Source organism: Rhinopithecus roxellana, chromosome 9 (assembly GCF_007565055.1).
Source record: "Rhinopithecus roxellana isolate Shanxi Qingling chromosome 9, ASM756505v1, whole genome shotgun sequence".
Lineage (NCBI taxonomy): Eukaryota > Metazoa > Chordata > Mammalia > Primates > Cercopithecidae > Rhinopithecus > Rhinopithecus roxellana.
This window is the reverse complement of record NC_044557.1, coordinates 81,419,485-81,435,739: the sequence shown is the minus strand read 5'-3', so window position 1 is coordinate 81,435,739 and position 16,255 is coordinate 81,419,485. Positions and strand designations below refer to the sequence as shown.

The 16,255-nt window shown below is 37.6% G+C and overlaps 1 protein-coding gene across 1 annotated transcript in view; it reads left to right on the top strand.

Annotated features, from left to right (window-relative positions):
- Positions 1–7,526: 7,526 nt before the first annotated feature.
- The window catches only part of RAD21 (RAD21 cohesin complex component), a 29,662-nt gene continuing 20,933 nt past the window's right edge, over positions 7,527–16,255 (top strand). Inside the window, exons 1-2 of the mRNA XM_010386876.1 lie at positions 7,527–7,785; positions 15,566–15,741. Coding sequence (XP_010385178.1) covers positions 15,598–15,741 — 144 coding nt within the window. The 5' untranslated portion in view covers positions 7,527–7,785; positions 15,566–15,597. The remainder of the gene's footprint in view (positions 7,786–15,565; positions 15,742–16,255) is intronic.

Genomic DNA, 16,255 nt, shown 5'->3' with positions numbered 1-16,255 from the left:
CAGCTACTTGGGAGGCTGAGGCAAGAGGATCACTGGAGACAGGAGGTCGAGGCTAGAGTAAGCTGTGATTTCTACTGCACTCCAGTCTGGGCAAAAGAGCAACACTCTTTTACCATTGTTTACTGATATCACATAACATGCTAAACACTATGCTAGATGCTTTATACACATCATCGCATGTCATAAACAACACAGCACTGAGGTGGTAGATACAATTAATCTGATTTTACAAATAAGAAAACTCAACCTTAGAGAGGTTGGGCAACTTGCTGAAGGTTACACAGCTACTAGATAGAAAAGCCACGATGTAAACCGAGTTCTACTTGATTCCAAAGTGTATTTTTCAAAAATTCTCTTCATATAACAGGGTTGGAGAACAATATAAAATAAAAATAAAGTAATATAAAATAAAATAAAATAAAAATAAATTTAAAATGATTTAAAATTAAATCAAAGAAAAATCCTCAGTGTGGTCCATGTAGCGGCAGCCTTGGAGTTACTTGGAAGCTGTTAAAATTAACCAAGACCCCAAGGTAAGTAGTAAGCTCATTATAATTGGAGAAATATCACTCTCTACCACCCTACTATAAATATATCAGATCTCACCGATAATAAAACCCCAAATTTAGTCTTAGGGACTAAGTTGCAGTGTGAGTTTCTATAATAACACTAATTCCTCATATGTCATTAGCAAATAGGGGAATGATTTCCAAACAGCATGGAAGTCACCTTGACTCAGGTGTGACTTTTTTTCCCAGCACATTAATTTTTTGATCCCATCAAGTCCATGTAAAACAAATTAACACAGCTGAGCATCTAGTCACAGAGAACAAAGCACGGCACGTGGTGCCCATTCACTTCAAGTTAGCTTTTGGCTCACTTTATCTCCATGCTGTGTCTTTGAACTGCTTACTGCAGCAAGCACTTAATCTCTGCATTTGACTCTCTTTTCTTATAACTCAGCAACTTCTTCCTTTTCTTATACCCCTTTCACCAAGCACTTTCACCTTCTTTGTAGTAAAAGTACTATATTTGCTATATTATTTCCTTGATTGGTGGCAATTTAACATGTCTTTAATAATTCTTATTAGGATTGTTAGCACTTTTGTTAGTTGCATTGGTTTTAAGAAATCTATCTCAATCCTATTTTTCCTTAGTTTTCCCAGTAATTTTTCCAATCAATTTTGCAGAATGAAAGGAACAATGTATATTGTATTAAAACAAAAATGTCTGCATTCTGGAATGGCGAAAGGATTTCAGAATAAACACTAACCTTCTGCTTTTAGAAAGCACCCATTATTTTTTCTTTCTTTCTTTTTTCTGTTTTTGGAGTTGAGGTTTGCTACATTGCCCAGGCTGGATTTGAACTCCTGGGCTCAAGCCATCCTCTCGAGTAGCTGGGACTACAGGTGCACACTACCATATCCAGTTAGCACCCATTATTCTCAAAGATGCGGCACAATTATGAAAGATATGATGGGCTTTAAAATAGAGGAAATGCATCAAACTACTCACTGAGAAAAATTCCCAGATAGAGTTAAAAATGCTCCCAGCATTGAAATATTATCATTAATGAAGTTTTCTGAGAAAAGTCCAAGTGATTAACACAGACCTTGACCCAGCTTCTGCCTCTGAGGCTTCCCCTGGTCTCCACTTCAGTCCTTGACAAACTCACATTTCCATTTGGCACAGAGACTACCCCCTATTATCCCTGGGCCCACTCCTGGGCCCTGGTGATTTTCCATTGCTGATACATACCTGCCTGAGCAGACCCTTAGCCAAGCCATAACAGGGATGCTTGCAGCTGCTCTCTGGAGTCCTGCCTCAAACCCCAAACCTCAACTCAAACGTTAAAACTCAAACCTCAGCTTCTGCTTGAAGTTGAGGATGTGACTGTGAATGAAATCTATGTTTTCTAAGGCTTACAAAACTCTTTCTTTCTCTCTGTTTCTCTCTCTCCTTTTCTCTCTCTCTCTCACACACACACACTATTACCAGTAATTTAATTAATATCTAGTGAATTAAGAATTGTTGTTTCAAATAATGACATTTTGTCTTTAATTCCTCTACATCTCATATAATGCTTATGTCTGATTATGACATTTCTTCCTTGAATTTTGTCCTTAAAATGCATTCCCTTTTGATCAAAACCCCTTGTAAGGATAGACAAGATACTGTTGGCACTAAAAGAAAAGCCAGAGTCTACAATTTTTTAGTCACTTTCAGTCCATTTTTCTTTGCTTGGCCCAAAATCTTAAAGAGGCTATTCAGTCTTTCTGAACTTTTATTTGATCACCTTTAGAAACCTCATGTAACAAATATTTTATACCTTGATTTTTATTTAAATAAAAAATTTTAAAAATCTAGTGCACCACGTTTAATACCCATCCTCCCAAACACCGAAATATCTATTTTCTTGTCTTATTCTTCTCTTCATCTAACTCTTCCTACTTACTATAATAATATATATATGTATTCTTTTTTTTTTTTTTGAGATGGAGTCTCACTCTGTCGCCAGGCTGGAGTGCATGACCTTGGCTCACTGTAACCTCCACCTCCCAGGTTCAAGCAATTCTCCTGCCTCAGCCTCCCAAGTAGCTGGGACTACAGGCATGCGCCACCATGCCCAGCTAATTTTTGTATTTTTAGTAGAGACGGGGTTTCACCATGTTGGCCAGGATGGTCTCGATCTCTTGACCTTGTGATCCACCTACCTCGGCCTCCCAAAGTGCTGGGATTCTATAATTATTTTAATGTTATAGAGAATCCTGTTTTAAAAGTTTGCCAGTTCAGAGGAACAAGTCTACAATAGTATAGGTAAATCTTAAACGAATCTGCTACTGTAAGTTTTATCGTCTTTTTCTATAACAGTATTTTTTCTTTTTCTTTCTTTTTTTTTTGGTATAACAGTTTTTATCTCACAAAAAACTCTCAGTTGTGTGTGTGTGGGTGGGGGTGTCGTCATAAAATAACATGATATAGACAGAACACAGCTGTTTTTATAGATATACTCAAGACAGTGACAACACCCAGTTTCTCAGACAGTGATTTCCCCAAATTATACAAGTCATCAACTGAGTAATCAGAAAAGGAAAGCATACCATTTACAACTGAAGAAAGACAAAATCTGTAATTGAAATCTGTCCTCTCATAGTTTTAGTTAAACAAATTCACAATTACTAATTTTGACAAATGCACATTCCAGGGAGAAGAGATACTGCAGCTAACTCCTGCAATACGAAATCTAACTTGACATTTTAATACAAGGAGATGGATGAGTATGTTGATAAGTGGAGACTCCAAGCCAGAATAAAACATACACCTTGTTCAAAAGAATCAAATCCAGGCAGTTTAGGGGATTAGGATTCTATGTGAAGACACTATATCAAAATCTACAAATGGGAAGGTGGGCTCAGAGTTGAGAGCTCTGAGTAAGAATAAATAGTTCAAGAGAAAAGAAATGTAGTACTTTGGGAAGTAACTTGGGGTAGGAGAACAGCATGTAAGAGAGAGATGGAGAGAGAGAGAGGAGAGAGAGAGAGAGAGTTTTCAAATATAGACATGAAACAGGATATAGTTAGAATGGGGCATTTAGAGTATCCTGGTGTTTACTGATGTTCTTATAAATTGAATATCTGATAAATATTTCCCATACCTTGCTGGATATCTTATTACTCAGAAAGCAGGTAAAACTAGAGTAATAGCTGCCATTTGTTAACTACTCAGTTCCAAGCACTATACTAAGCACTTTGTGTATGTGATCCTATTGAATTATTTCAACCATCATGACAAGTATTATCCTCATTTTATAAATAAAGAAATCAAAGCCCAGACATTAATTGTACATGTTAAAACAGCTGGGAGGTAGAAGAGAATAATTTGAACCCAAAGCCCATGTTCATAACCATCCCCCAAAAGTAAAAAAAAAAAAGTCATAAGAAAAAGGTAAGCCTGTTGATTTAAATATTAGAATCAGACTCGCTGCTAGAAATGAGGAAAAGAGAATTGTTTTTATTCAAATACAGAGGAAAAACATATGGTTCCATGAACAAAAACTCTAAAAGCTAATGTAATATAAGATAGACAGGAAGTACCAATGCATATCCACCTGGCCATCTTCTGAAGCTAAGATTGATTTAAACTGAAATTTAATATGAACAAGAACATCTTCACCATGCAACATGGTTGTGTGATTCTTAACCTGACAGGAGACTTTTCCCACGTGATTAGTTTTGAGGTCATTTAGCAGCTGATACACTTAAATTATTTTGAAGTGAAGGATTAAATAGTTCACTGACAGAAATCTAATTTCTGTTGTAAGGAGTTTAATTGTCAATGAGCATGTATTTTTTTTTTTTTTTTCTTGAGATGATGCAACAACTGCCACTGTTGAGTTTGCTTAAAGCCACACCAGCAGGAAGGATTTAAGTGCTTTGAGTGTCTAATCTCTATTGGTCGAGGGAAAGCATGTTTAAAATGTTAAAAGTGCTTGTACCCCTTCACTCTCCAGCTTGGGATTTTAACAACTAGCCTTAATGCCAACTTCTTAAAGTCTCCATTAGAAAACACACCAAAAGAACCTAACATATTTGGCTAACTAAAACAGGAATTCACTTGATGAAGCTTTGAGCTCTGGCCAGTATGGCCACTTAGCTAATGGACTCCAGCCAGTGAGACTAACCTTGCCCCAACCCCAAAACAGTTGACCCACTGCGAGTGGAGCACAAGACTGTCCACTTTCTTATCCACCCCCCATAGCAGCATAAGAAGGGTAAAAGTGAGTTGTTCTGTGTGTCATTAAAACCCTGGAAGTGTCCAAAAGTAGTGGTTGCTGACAATGAGGAGTATATGGACTTAAATGTCTGCTTTTCCTGTGTTTTACTTTAAAATGAAAATACATTCAGAAACTGGACACAAAATTTCTTTTTAAAAAATGTTTTTATTATTATGGATTTATAACAGGTGTACACAATTATAAGGTACATCTAACATTTCAATACAAGCATACAATGTGTGACAAATCAGTCCAGAAGTAGTGGTTGCTGACAGTGAGGAATATATAGACTTAAATGTTTGTTTTTCCTGTGTGTTTTACTTTAAAATGAAAATACATTCAGAAACTGGACACAAAATTTCTTTTTTAAAAATGTTTTTATTATTACAGATTCATAATAGTTGTACATAATTATAAGGTACAGCTGATATTTCAATACAAGCATACAATGTGTAACAAATCATGGTAATTGGGGTATCCAACACCTCAAGTATTTATCATTTCTTTGTGTTAGAAACATTCCAATTCCACTCTTTTAGTTATTTTGAAATACACAGTAAGTTATTAACTATAGTTTCCCTATTGTGCTACCAAACACTAGATTTTATTCCTTCTAATTGTATTTTTGTACAAATCTGAGGGGGCAGATTTTGTACTGATCTGCCCCCTCCCCACTACCCTTCCCAGGCTCTGGTAACCATCATTCTACCTTCTATCTCCAAGAGTTCTTTTTTTTTTTTTTTTTAAGCTACCACACATTAGTGCGAACATTCACACTAATGTCTTTCTGTGCCTGGTTTATTTCACTTAATGTCTTCCAGTTCTATCCACGTGGCAGCAAATGAAAGGACTTTTTCTTCTTTTTTGTGGCTGAAAAATATTATCTTACGTATATGTACCACATTTTCTTTACCCATCTATCCACTGATGGACACTTACGTTGATTCCGTATCTTGACAATTGTGAATCTTGCTGCAATAAATGTGAGAGGGCAGCTACCACTCTGATGTACTGATTTTTTTTTTTTTTTTTTTTTTTTTTTTGTATTTACGCAGGAGTGGGATTGCTGGCTCACATGGTGGCTCTATATTTAGGTTTTTGAGGAATCTCCATACTGTTCTTCACAGTGCTGTACATTCCTACCAACAGTGTACAAGTGTTCCTCTTTCTCCACATCTTCATCAGCATTCATTATTGCCTATCTTTTGGATAAAAGCCATTTCAACTAGGATGAGATTATACTTCATCCCAGTTTTGATTTGCATTTCTCTGATGATTAGTGATGTTAAGCATTTTTTTCACATACCTGTTGGCCATTTGTATATCTTTTTTGAGAACTACCCATTCAGGTCTTTTGCTCATTTTTTAATTGGATTATTTTCCTATATTGTTTGAGCTCTTTATATATTCTGGCTATTAATCCTGTGATAGATGAGTAGTTTGCAAGTATTTTCTCCCACTTGATGGGTTGTCTCTTCACTTCGTTGTTTCCTTTGCTTTGCAGAAGGTTCTTAACTTGGCATGATACCATTTGCCAATTTTTGCTTTGCTTGCCTATGCTTTTAAGGTCTTACTAAGAAATATTTGGTTCTGGAGCATTCCCTAACGTTTTCTTCTAGTAGTTTCAAATCTTAGATTCCAGTCTTTAAGTCATTTTGGTTTTTTTTTAATACAGCAAAAGATAGTGATCTAGTTTCATTCTTCTACATATAATTATCTAGTTTTTCCAGAACAATTTTTGGAAGAGACCGTCCTTTTCCCAATGTATGTTCTTGGCAGCTTTGTCAGAAATCAGTTGACTGTATATGTATTGATTTATTTATAGGTCCTCTATTCTGTTCCATTAGTCTATGTATATAATGTAGTATAGTATAGTAATACTATACTATGTATAGTAACAAATAGCACCATGCTGTTTTGTTTACTATAACTTTGTAGTATAATTTGAAGTCCGGTAATGTGATGCCTTCAGCTTTTTTCTTTTGCTTAGGATTGCTTTGGCTATTCTGGGTCTTATTGTGGTTCCATATAAATTTTAGGATTTTTTTCCTCTTTCTGTGAAGAATGTCATTGATATTTTGATAGGGATTACATTGAATCTGTAGATTGCTCTGGGTAGTATGGAAATTGTAACAATATTGATTCTTCCAATCCATGAACATAGAATATATTTCCATTTTTTGTGTGTCCTCTTCAATTTCTTTCATCACTGGAAAGATCTCTACAATAAAAACAAAGTAAATTTCTTACAAGTAAGTCTTTTAAAATAATAAATTTTAAGATTCCTCCCAAGCTATACTGAAAATTTCCAAAGAGCGGGTATTATCTCTGTTATATTAATCACTACATCCAGAGCCCAAAGCATAGCAAACAGAAGACCCTCCATAATACAGGTCGACTGAATAAATGAACCTCTATATTTGACGGAGTTAGTTTGAGGTTTTTATGTTACCTCATCCCTATAGAGCCATAAAATGAATTTTTTGGTGGGGGCACACAAAATTGCACCACGACAGCTTTTTTCTTTAAAACAAGCACAAGAATAAAGCTAAACGCAAATATTCGCCGCACTGGAAAGCACTCGGCGTGCGCTATCCCACGCTATTGGCTAACACCGCAACTCTCAAAGACCCTGTCGCAAGAGAATCACCTTTGCGCTTGCTCAGTTGCGGACTCAACAAACAGGGCGGGTTCCAAAGAAAAGGAAATAGTCATTGCGCCTGCGCCGCTCCTTCTGCGGCTTAGGCTGGCTGCGCAGGCGCACAGGTACCATTTTGACCGTAAACATCCTGCCGATTTGAACCGAGGATTTGGGCGGCAGGAAGAGCCGCGGCGTAACGGCAGCCATCTTGTTTGTTTGAGTGAATCGGAAAGGAGGCGCCGGCTGTGGCGGCGGCGGGAGGTGCTCCGAAGCTACACCTCGCTAGGGCTCCCCCCTTTCCCCGCCCCCTCCCCCGACCCTTTTCCCCTCCCCGGGCCACCCAGCCCGCCCAACTCCCGCGGAGAGCAAGGTAAGAGACTCGGCCGACCCCTTCTTTTCCTCTAGCTCCCTCCCCCCACCTTTTCCCCGCCGCGCTGCAGTCGGGGAGCCGGACTGCTGGGGGCGGGAGGGCGAGGGAGAAGGCGGCCCTCGCCGCGCCCCCGCTAGCTGCCACCCTCCCGGCGCCCAAGCGGCGGCGCCACCCGCCCAGCCCCCTTCGCCCCGGGCCCGCCTTCGGCCCGGACCCATGCAGCTTGGACCCGCATCATCGCTTGTTCGGTAACAAATGGTTCTGATCCATTATGAGATCTACAAAGGCTGTTACTCTGCGGGTCCATCTCACGTCCCCCAGGAGGCCGGGGAAACCCTGGGCTGCGGAGGGAGGGGAGGAGGTTTGAACGAGCCCGCTCTGGGGACCGGGCCGCCTACTCCGCGGGTAAAAATGGCTGTCTGGGAGGAGGCGGTGGCGGGCCCGGCGTCCGCAGTGCCAGCCTCGGGAGCAGCAACCTTCCGCCAAACTCGGGTGCGGGGCTCAAGAACGTGCGGACCTGGTGGGGCGGGCGGTGGGGGGGAGGTCGGTGGGTGTCCCTCAGCCAGTGACTGCTGCTGCCCTCCTTTTTTAAAAAGATAATTTTTACGTTGGGAATGCTAAATATTGCCCCGACCCGTGGAAAAAGCGACGGAGGGAAGTTGCTTCTTATTCCAAGGAAATTTGCATAATTGGTTTTCCCTTCAACTTTTCCAGTCATTCTTTAAAGTGATTAAGGATATCGGGTGTTGTAGAGACTCTCTGGGGAAGTGTGTGTTTCTGATAAATGCTTGATGCCCTTTTCGTCGCTGAAAAAGGCTTTTTGCGAATGATCCGCTCTGATAGTGTGGAGTGACACTGTCGGGTTGTGCTGCCAGACTTAGCGGCCTTCTTCAAATTTGTAAGAGGGAAACGTTGGGGGATTTACTTGGTCACTCTGATTTGTCAGTGTCTTCAGCGTGAAAAAAAAAAGCGTTTGTGTGAAGGGTTTCTGGGAAAGGCTTGTGTTTATCGGCTTCTTTTTGCAAGGGAAAGTTAATCTTTGCTGTCATTATACTGGTTAGAAGAGTAATTGGTTTTCAGGCAAAAATTTCTATTTTCTTAAATTGGGTGTAAATGCCAGCGGGCTGTGCGAGTCTGTAGGATTTTGGAGACAGGCAGGAGAAGGTTTCTGAAATCGTGAAGTCATTAAATACCTTTGTTAATGTCGGAGGCAACCAATTATTTTTGGAAAGGCGTTGATGAGGACATACGCCGTATCTAATCTTCAAATAAGTTAACAGTTTGTATAGTTCAGGTGACAGCAGTGCATAACTAATAGATATAGTGCTTTTTATACACAAGTCGGGATTACAAAAGATAATTTCTGGTTAATTATTATTTTGTGAAACATACAAATTCTGAGAAACTCTTTTACGTTTGGTACAGAATGGAAATTTTCTAATTCTTGAGGAATAAAAGTTGTGCTTTTAGTTTAAATGTCATACCAGAGTTGTTAGGCATGATTATACTAGCTGGTTAATGTTTTGCTGCAAGATTGTCTTCAGTTACTCTTTGCATCAGCAGTGGCACTATGTTAGGTGTTCCCTTGTATTTAATTTTCATAATCCTTTTCGGTGAGTATTATCCTACTTTATAGTTGAGAAATAACTTATTCACCGTTACAGAACAACTAAGCAAAGAGGTAGCTGAATTTGAACCTACGGCTGTCTGATTGTAAAACCTTTAGTCAAAGAATGTTAGAACCAAAATGGAGTTCTAGTGTGCAGGGTTAGAAATACCTTCTGAGATCCTTCCCACCACTCCCCTGCAGAGGTAGCTCCATTCTGATCTGAGTTAGGTATTGATGTTTTCAAAGATTAGGTAAATCACCAGATTTCAACCTTTCAGGTTTTTATAGTAGGGAAACTGAACTGCATAAAGGTTAGGCAGCTTAACCTGCTAGTTAATGACAATAGCAGGATTATGTCTTTACTTCTGAAATAGTTTTTACTTTGAATAGGTGGTGTACATGTATGTCCCGAATTAAAATATATGTGTGTGTGCGCATAAACAGTACAAAAAGGTAGGTCTCGCTTGCCCAGCATACCTACTTTCCAGAGGTAACCAAGTATCACCAGTTTCGTGTGTACATCACAGATATTTTAAGCTTATTCAAGAACTCGTAAATATATAGAGAAAGAGCATTCTTTTTTAAAACTCCAACTTTTCTGCACTTAACCTGGAGATTTTCCATGTTAGCCGAAATGTTGTATTCCTGTTTAAAGCTGTATTGTACAATCGTCCCTTGATATTAAAGGGGAATTGGTTCCAGGACCAAAACCACGAATGCCCAAGTCCCTTATATGAAATAGTGTAGTATTTGCGTGTAACCTACTCACATCCCATATACTTCAAATCATCTCTATTTATAATATTACAATGTAAATGCTATGTTAATAGTTAATATAGTTGTTATAGTTTTTTATTTGCATTATTTTTTGTCTCCTCCCCCCCGCCAACAATTTTTGATCCTGGGTTGGTTTAGTCCATGGATGCAGAAGCCATGGATAAGGAGGACGGACTGTATTCCGTTGTTTGGGTATATTAATTTTTCATATCATTTATTGATGGCCAAGTAGGTTATTTCGAATGTTCTATTCTGCTCTGGCAAGGCAGCATAGTGTTGTACTTAGAAGTGTGGATTCTGAAGTTCAAGTTCCACTTCCATTAAATACTAGTGACATTTACTTATCTTCATCTGTTTTCTCCATTTGTAAAATGGGCCAATATTTACTTCTGTAGGACAGTCATGAAGAGGTTGGATACGTAAAACACGTAGTGCTTTAGTAAGTTTTTTTGGGGTTTTTTGGTGTTTGGATTTTTGGTTTTGTCTTTAGTAATATGCATCTCCAAGTATATCTTTTGTATTGATTACTGAAAGTGCAATTTTTGGCTAGAAAGTGTAAGTGAAATTTTTATAAAGTGTTGTCATATTGTCCTTCAGAGAGGACAGTACCAATTTACACAACCACTGTCCTGCCATGCTTTGTAATGAGTGAAATTTTGGTAATGACATACTATCCTAGAAGCATGAGCCTCAGTTTGACTGATTCTTTGAAACAGTCTTAAATTGCCATTTTTTGCATTCTTGAATATGTTCTAAAATAGCAGTCTTTCTGCTGTTTCACATCAGATTTTAATTTTTTAGGATCAATTGAAAAAAAATGTTGCCGCTTTAGAAAAAAATGATTCTCAAATCATGAAATGCTAAGTTGTGCTCTGGTATCAAATGCAGATTTTCTGCACAGGGTTTTCATAAAGGATTTAGCAGAATATAGAATCTTCAAAACCTGAAGAGATTAATCGACTTTTTAAAAGATTGGGTAAAGTTTGGTGTTATCAAGGAAAAAAAAATTGGCTTAAAAGGCAATTATAATTACACTTTCTCCTTATTCAGATACACACCAGGAGTCGATCCACCACTGCTCCTTTGGCTTCCTTTGGCTATTAGAGTGATTTCCTCTTGCTAATTGTTTCCCACATTAATTTTAGCATCGCTCTGCCTTCCTTAGCCCCATCCTATGCCAAACAGACATCTATTTAGGAATCTCTGCCTCTGCATAGCTGGGATATTTTAGGCACGGTGCTCTGACCAGCAGCTGAAGTGCTGGCCATGAGCTACTGACACCTGTTAAAAATGCCAGTAGTTTTAATTTTTAAAACGTCTAAAATTTTTTACATATGTCAATTATGAGATCACTTGGTGGATCTTATTTACTTATTCATTAAGCACATATTTAGTAATTGTCCTGCAACAGATAGTATTCTAGAAGCTTAGTATTAGGGAGTTTTTTGTTTAGGATACAGTTGCTTGCTTCCGTAGTGGAACTTGGGGCTTGTCCTGTACAACAGCGATTATATTTCTCAGAAAACGCTGCCATGTTGGATTTCTATGAAGTTCTGTAGATTTTATAACACAGTAAGAGCAGCTTAAGTTTTGTTAGAACATTTTAAGACTTGAAGTAGGCACTGATTTGAAACATAGGAGGCTCTCTTCCAGTATGGGAAGCGTGTTTTAATCTGTAAAATACTAAATGGCAAATAAAGCACCTTTTAGGTGTTATTAGTTAATGCTCGTACGTTAAGAGTATTTTGTCTGAGTTCTTAGTGTAGAACATAGTATTTCTTCATTTTTTTTTTTTTTTTTTCAATAAAAACAGTCTTGCTATATTGACCAGGGTGGTCTGGCACTCCTGCCCTCAAGCAATCCTCTTACCTTGGCCTCCCAAAGTGCTGGGATGACAGGTGGGAGCCACCACGCCTACCCAATTTCTTCCTTCCTTAACTCCAAATTTAGGAGGAAGAGTTTACAACATTAGACAGTTGACAAAGCCTGTTTTTCCTTTGAGAGAAAATTTTTTTTGGTATGAATTAATAATCCTTTGGGAACATTAGATTGAGAGAATGAGAATTTCAAGGCTTTTTACTGTTAAGTGATGGAAATGGAGATGAAGCAAACCTGACTGCATTAGTCTTGCACCACAGCCCCCCACCCTCCCAAATATTTTTGACATGTAAGAAATCTGTTGCCTGTGATATGCTTAACTAAAATATATTTTCTCTACATCATTGGAAAGAATTGGCACATTTTTAATTGAAAGTACAGTAAGCAAAATTCTCATTTTAAGATTTACAGACTCTGAAAACATGAAAAACAGTTACTCTGTGTCTTTTAGAAAAAAGCTAATTCAAAAGAGATTTTAGTCCCACCTGCGGTGTAAGAGATCCAACTTCTCTGTCTTTGCCAGCATTTGATGTTGCCACTATTTTTTAATTTAGCTCTTATATTAAGTGTGTGGTGATAACATTTTTGGTCTTAATTGGTATTTCTCAAATGCCTAGGATAAGTGAACGTCTCATGTTCTTATTTGTCATCAGTAAACTTTTTCTGTGAAATTTCTCTTCTTTGGCTCACTTTTTTTTTTTGTTTTTAGACAGTCTTGCTGTGTCACCCAGGCTGGAATGCAGTGTCGCTTTCTCAGCTCACTGCAATCTCCGCAGCCTGAGTTCAAGCAATTCTCCTGCTTCAGCCACCTGAGTAGCTGGGATTATGGGTACATGCCACCACATGTGGCTAATTTCTGTGTTTTTTAGTAGAGACGGGGTTTTGCCAGATTAGATTGCCCTGACTGGTCTTGAACTCCTGGCCTCAAGTGATCTGCCTGTCTTGGCCTGCCAAAGTGCTGGGATTACAGGCATGAGCCAGCATGCCTGGCCTCTTTGCTTACTTTCTAATTGGATTTTTTTTTCTTTTTACCCCTGAAGTTTTGAGAATTCTTTACATATTCTGTATCTGAGTTCTAGTCAGATGGGTGGTTTGCAAATATTTTCCCTAGTCTATAGTTTGTCTTTGCATTTCTCTCGTAGAGCAGAAGTGTAATTTGATAAAGGCGAGTTTATTGAGCAAGAACTTTTCTTTCATGGGTTGTGTTTTTGGTGTTGTGTCAAAATTTTTACCAAGCTTTAGATACTGAAGGTTCCCCCTGCCATTTTTTAAAAGTTTTGTCTGTTTTGAATTTTTATATAATGTGTGAGATTTAGGTGGAGGGTTTTTGTCTTGCCATTTTTGTTTTGTTGGGGGTACGTGCGTGTGTGTGCGTGTGTGTGCGTGCGTGTGTGTGCGTGCGTGTGTACATGCGTGCATGTTTTCTGGCCTTCAGATCGTATTTAATCACTCCAGCACCGTTTGTTGAAAAATCTATCATTTCTCCATTAGATAGCTTTTGCATCTTGGTAAAAAAAAAAAAAAAAAAAATCAGTTGAACTTAGTTGTGCAGGCTATTTCTGGGTTCTCAGTTCTGTTCCATTGACTGTGTTTCCTCTGCCAATACCAATCTTGAGTATTATAGCTATGCAGTAAGTCTTGAAATCAAATAGACTAATTTTTCTCACTTTAAAAAAAAATAGTTTTAGCTTTTTTAGTTTATTTTCTTTTCCATATAAATTTGATGATCTTGTCTATAAATGTAAAAAAACTCACTTATTTTGATAACTGTATTAAAATTTCTTTAAAAACTAAACAAACACGATACTTGTCAGCAGTCACACTTCGGGACAGTTGTCCTAGAGAAATGAAAACTTAACGTTCACCAAAAATATGTACATGAATATTTATAGCAGCTTTATTTGTAATAGCCAAAAACTGGGAAACAACTAAATGTCCTTCAGTAGGTGAATGTCCAAGCATATGGTGGTATATGCATCTCATGAAATGCTGTCCAACAGTTAAAGGGAATATACTATTGATAAATATAATAGCTTGGATCACAGAAGCATTGTGCTAGATCCAAAAAGCCATTTCAGAAAGTCACATAGTATATGATTCATTTATATAACTTTCTCAAAACAACAAAATTAAGTCCAGTGTGGTGACTTATACCTGTAGTTCCAAGTACTTGAGAGGCTAAGGCAGGAGGATTGCTTGAGCGTAGGAGTTCAAGGCTGCAGTGAGCTATGATCACATCACTGCACTCCATCCTGGCAGACAAAATGAGACCCCATCTCTTAAAAGAAAAACAGTGACAAAATTAGAAACGTAGAATTAGAAATTAGAAATGGTGCTTGTCAAGACTTAGGAATGGCAGGAAGAGAGGGATGAATGTGAAGAGTTTTATAGTGATGGAATAACTATGTATCTTTTTGCAGTAGTGATTCTACAAATTTGCACATGTGATAAACTGTTATAAAAGTCTATAGACATATTGAACCAATGTCAGTGCCCTGGTTTTGATACTATATTGTAGTTATTTAAGATGTCACCATTGGGAGAAACTATTACACGGGGCCCACTATCTGTATAACTCCCTGTGACTATTTCAAATTAAAATTTTAAAGTACTTTTTATGTATTGTACATGTACTTGATTTTTGTTTCTGTAAAGCAAGGCATATATCGTTTTCTAGTCGTGGACATTTTAGAAAAAAATTAATAGATTTGTTTTAAATCTGGAAATTCATGCAGCTGATATACTCTTCTGAACTGGGATTTGCAGGCTGCCTTTCTTAATACATTAGAGTGCTGAAGGAAAGTAAAATGTCAGTAACATATTTGTGATTCCAAGACTTTCAGTCATAAGATAAATCTTCTGCTGTACCATTGTCCCTGATTTCATATTTAAATTATAAGTAGACAAATGCTTTGTAAGTTCTTGAGTTAAGAAAACTATATATATAATTCCTTACGTGTTTTGAACCTCGATTTTTCTAAACTACCCACCTGTAAAATGGGGCCAGCCCACCTGCTTAGCTTTGCTTGGTGGAATGTGAAATGCTTAGTACAGTACTTTTTGTGTAGTAGCAATTTTAGAGATAATTTATCCCGGAATCACGATTTTTAATGGGATTCTAAAAATAGAAATTTCCACAGATTGATACCTGTATCTGAGTATCTTTCTTCATAGATTTTCTTTTCTTGCTATGAAAAATATATTCTCTAACTTCTGGCCAGTAAACAGACTATTTCTACTGTCAGTCATGATAGAAATGAAACAAGGCATGAAAGCAATTTGACTCTTGGCCCTTTTACTTTCAGCTCTTAGTATTTTGGGGTCTTTTTTTTTTTTCTTCTCTCAAAATTAAAACAATAGATTTGTGTTTAATCTGTTGTTTTTAAAATACATATTAAACATTTACTCAGGCCTTTTATAGTTTTTATATTAGTGAAGAAAAATTTTAGATTTCTTATGTCTTAATAAGTATTTCAATTGTCAGATGATATTTACATTAACTGTTTTTCCCCTTAGGTTTTCTTCTATTTTCATAGCCAACCAGAACAATGTTCTACGCACATTTTGTTCTCAGTAAAAGAGGGCCGCTGGCCAAAATTTGGCTAGCGGCCCATTGGGATAAGAAGCTAACCAAAGCCCATGTGTTTGAGTGTAATTTAGAGAGCAGCGTGGAGAGTATCATCTCACCAAAGGTATGTTTGATGTTGACATTTTTATTCACTTTGTTGATTTTTTATTGATATGTGAAAATAGAACTTCTAAAACAGTTTTTTAGGTAGGTGCATTGGAGGGCAAGGAAAATCTTTTGGAGTTTTTATTATGTGAAGTCCTTATCACCTCTAGATAAATTTGATATGATTACGGTGTGATTCTCTTTTTCTTTAAAAAAATCTCTATATGCACTGATATTTTGATTTGCCTATTTTGAATGGCAAATAAGCATCAGTCAGGGCAGTGCCCAAATATTGTTTACTGATCTGTTCCTTAGAGGAGCTTTTATTTGAGACCCTGTATCAAAAAAAAAAAAAAAAAAAAAAAAGAGGTAGAAGTGCTGTAAATGCATATTACTTAGTAAAATAAGCCAATCTAAAAAGGCTATATATTATGTGATTGCAGCTGTAGGACATTCTGGAAAAGCCAAAACTATACAAATGAGACAGTAAAAAGATGGGAAGTTGGGGAGAGAATGGAGGGTTGAGTAGGCAG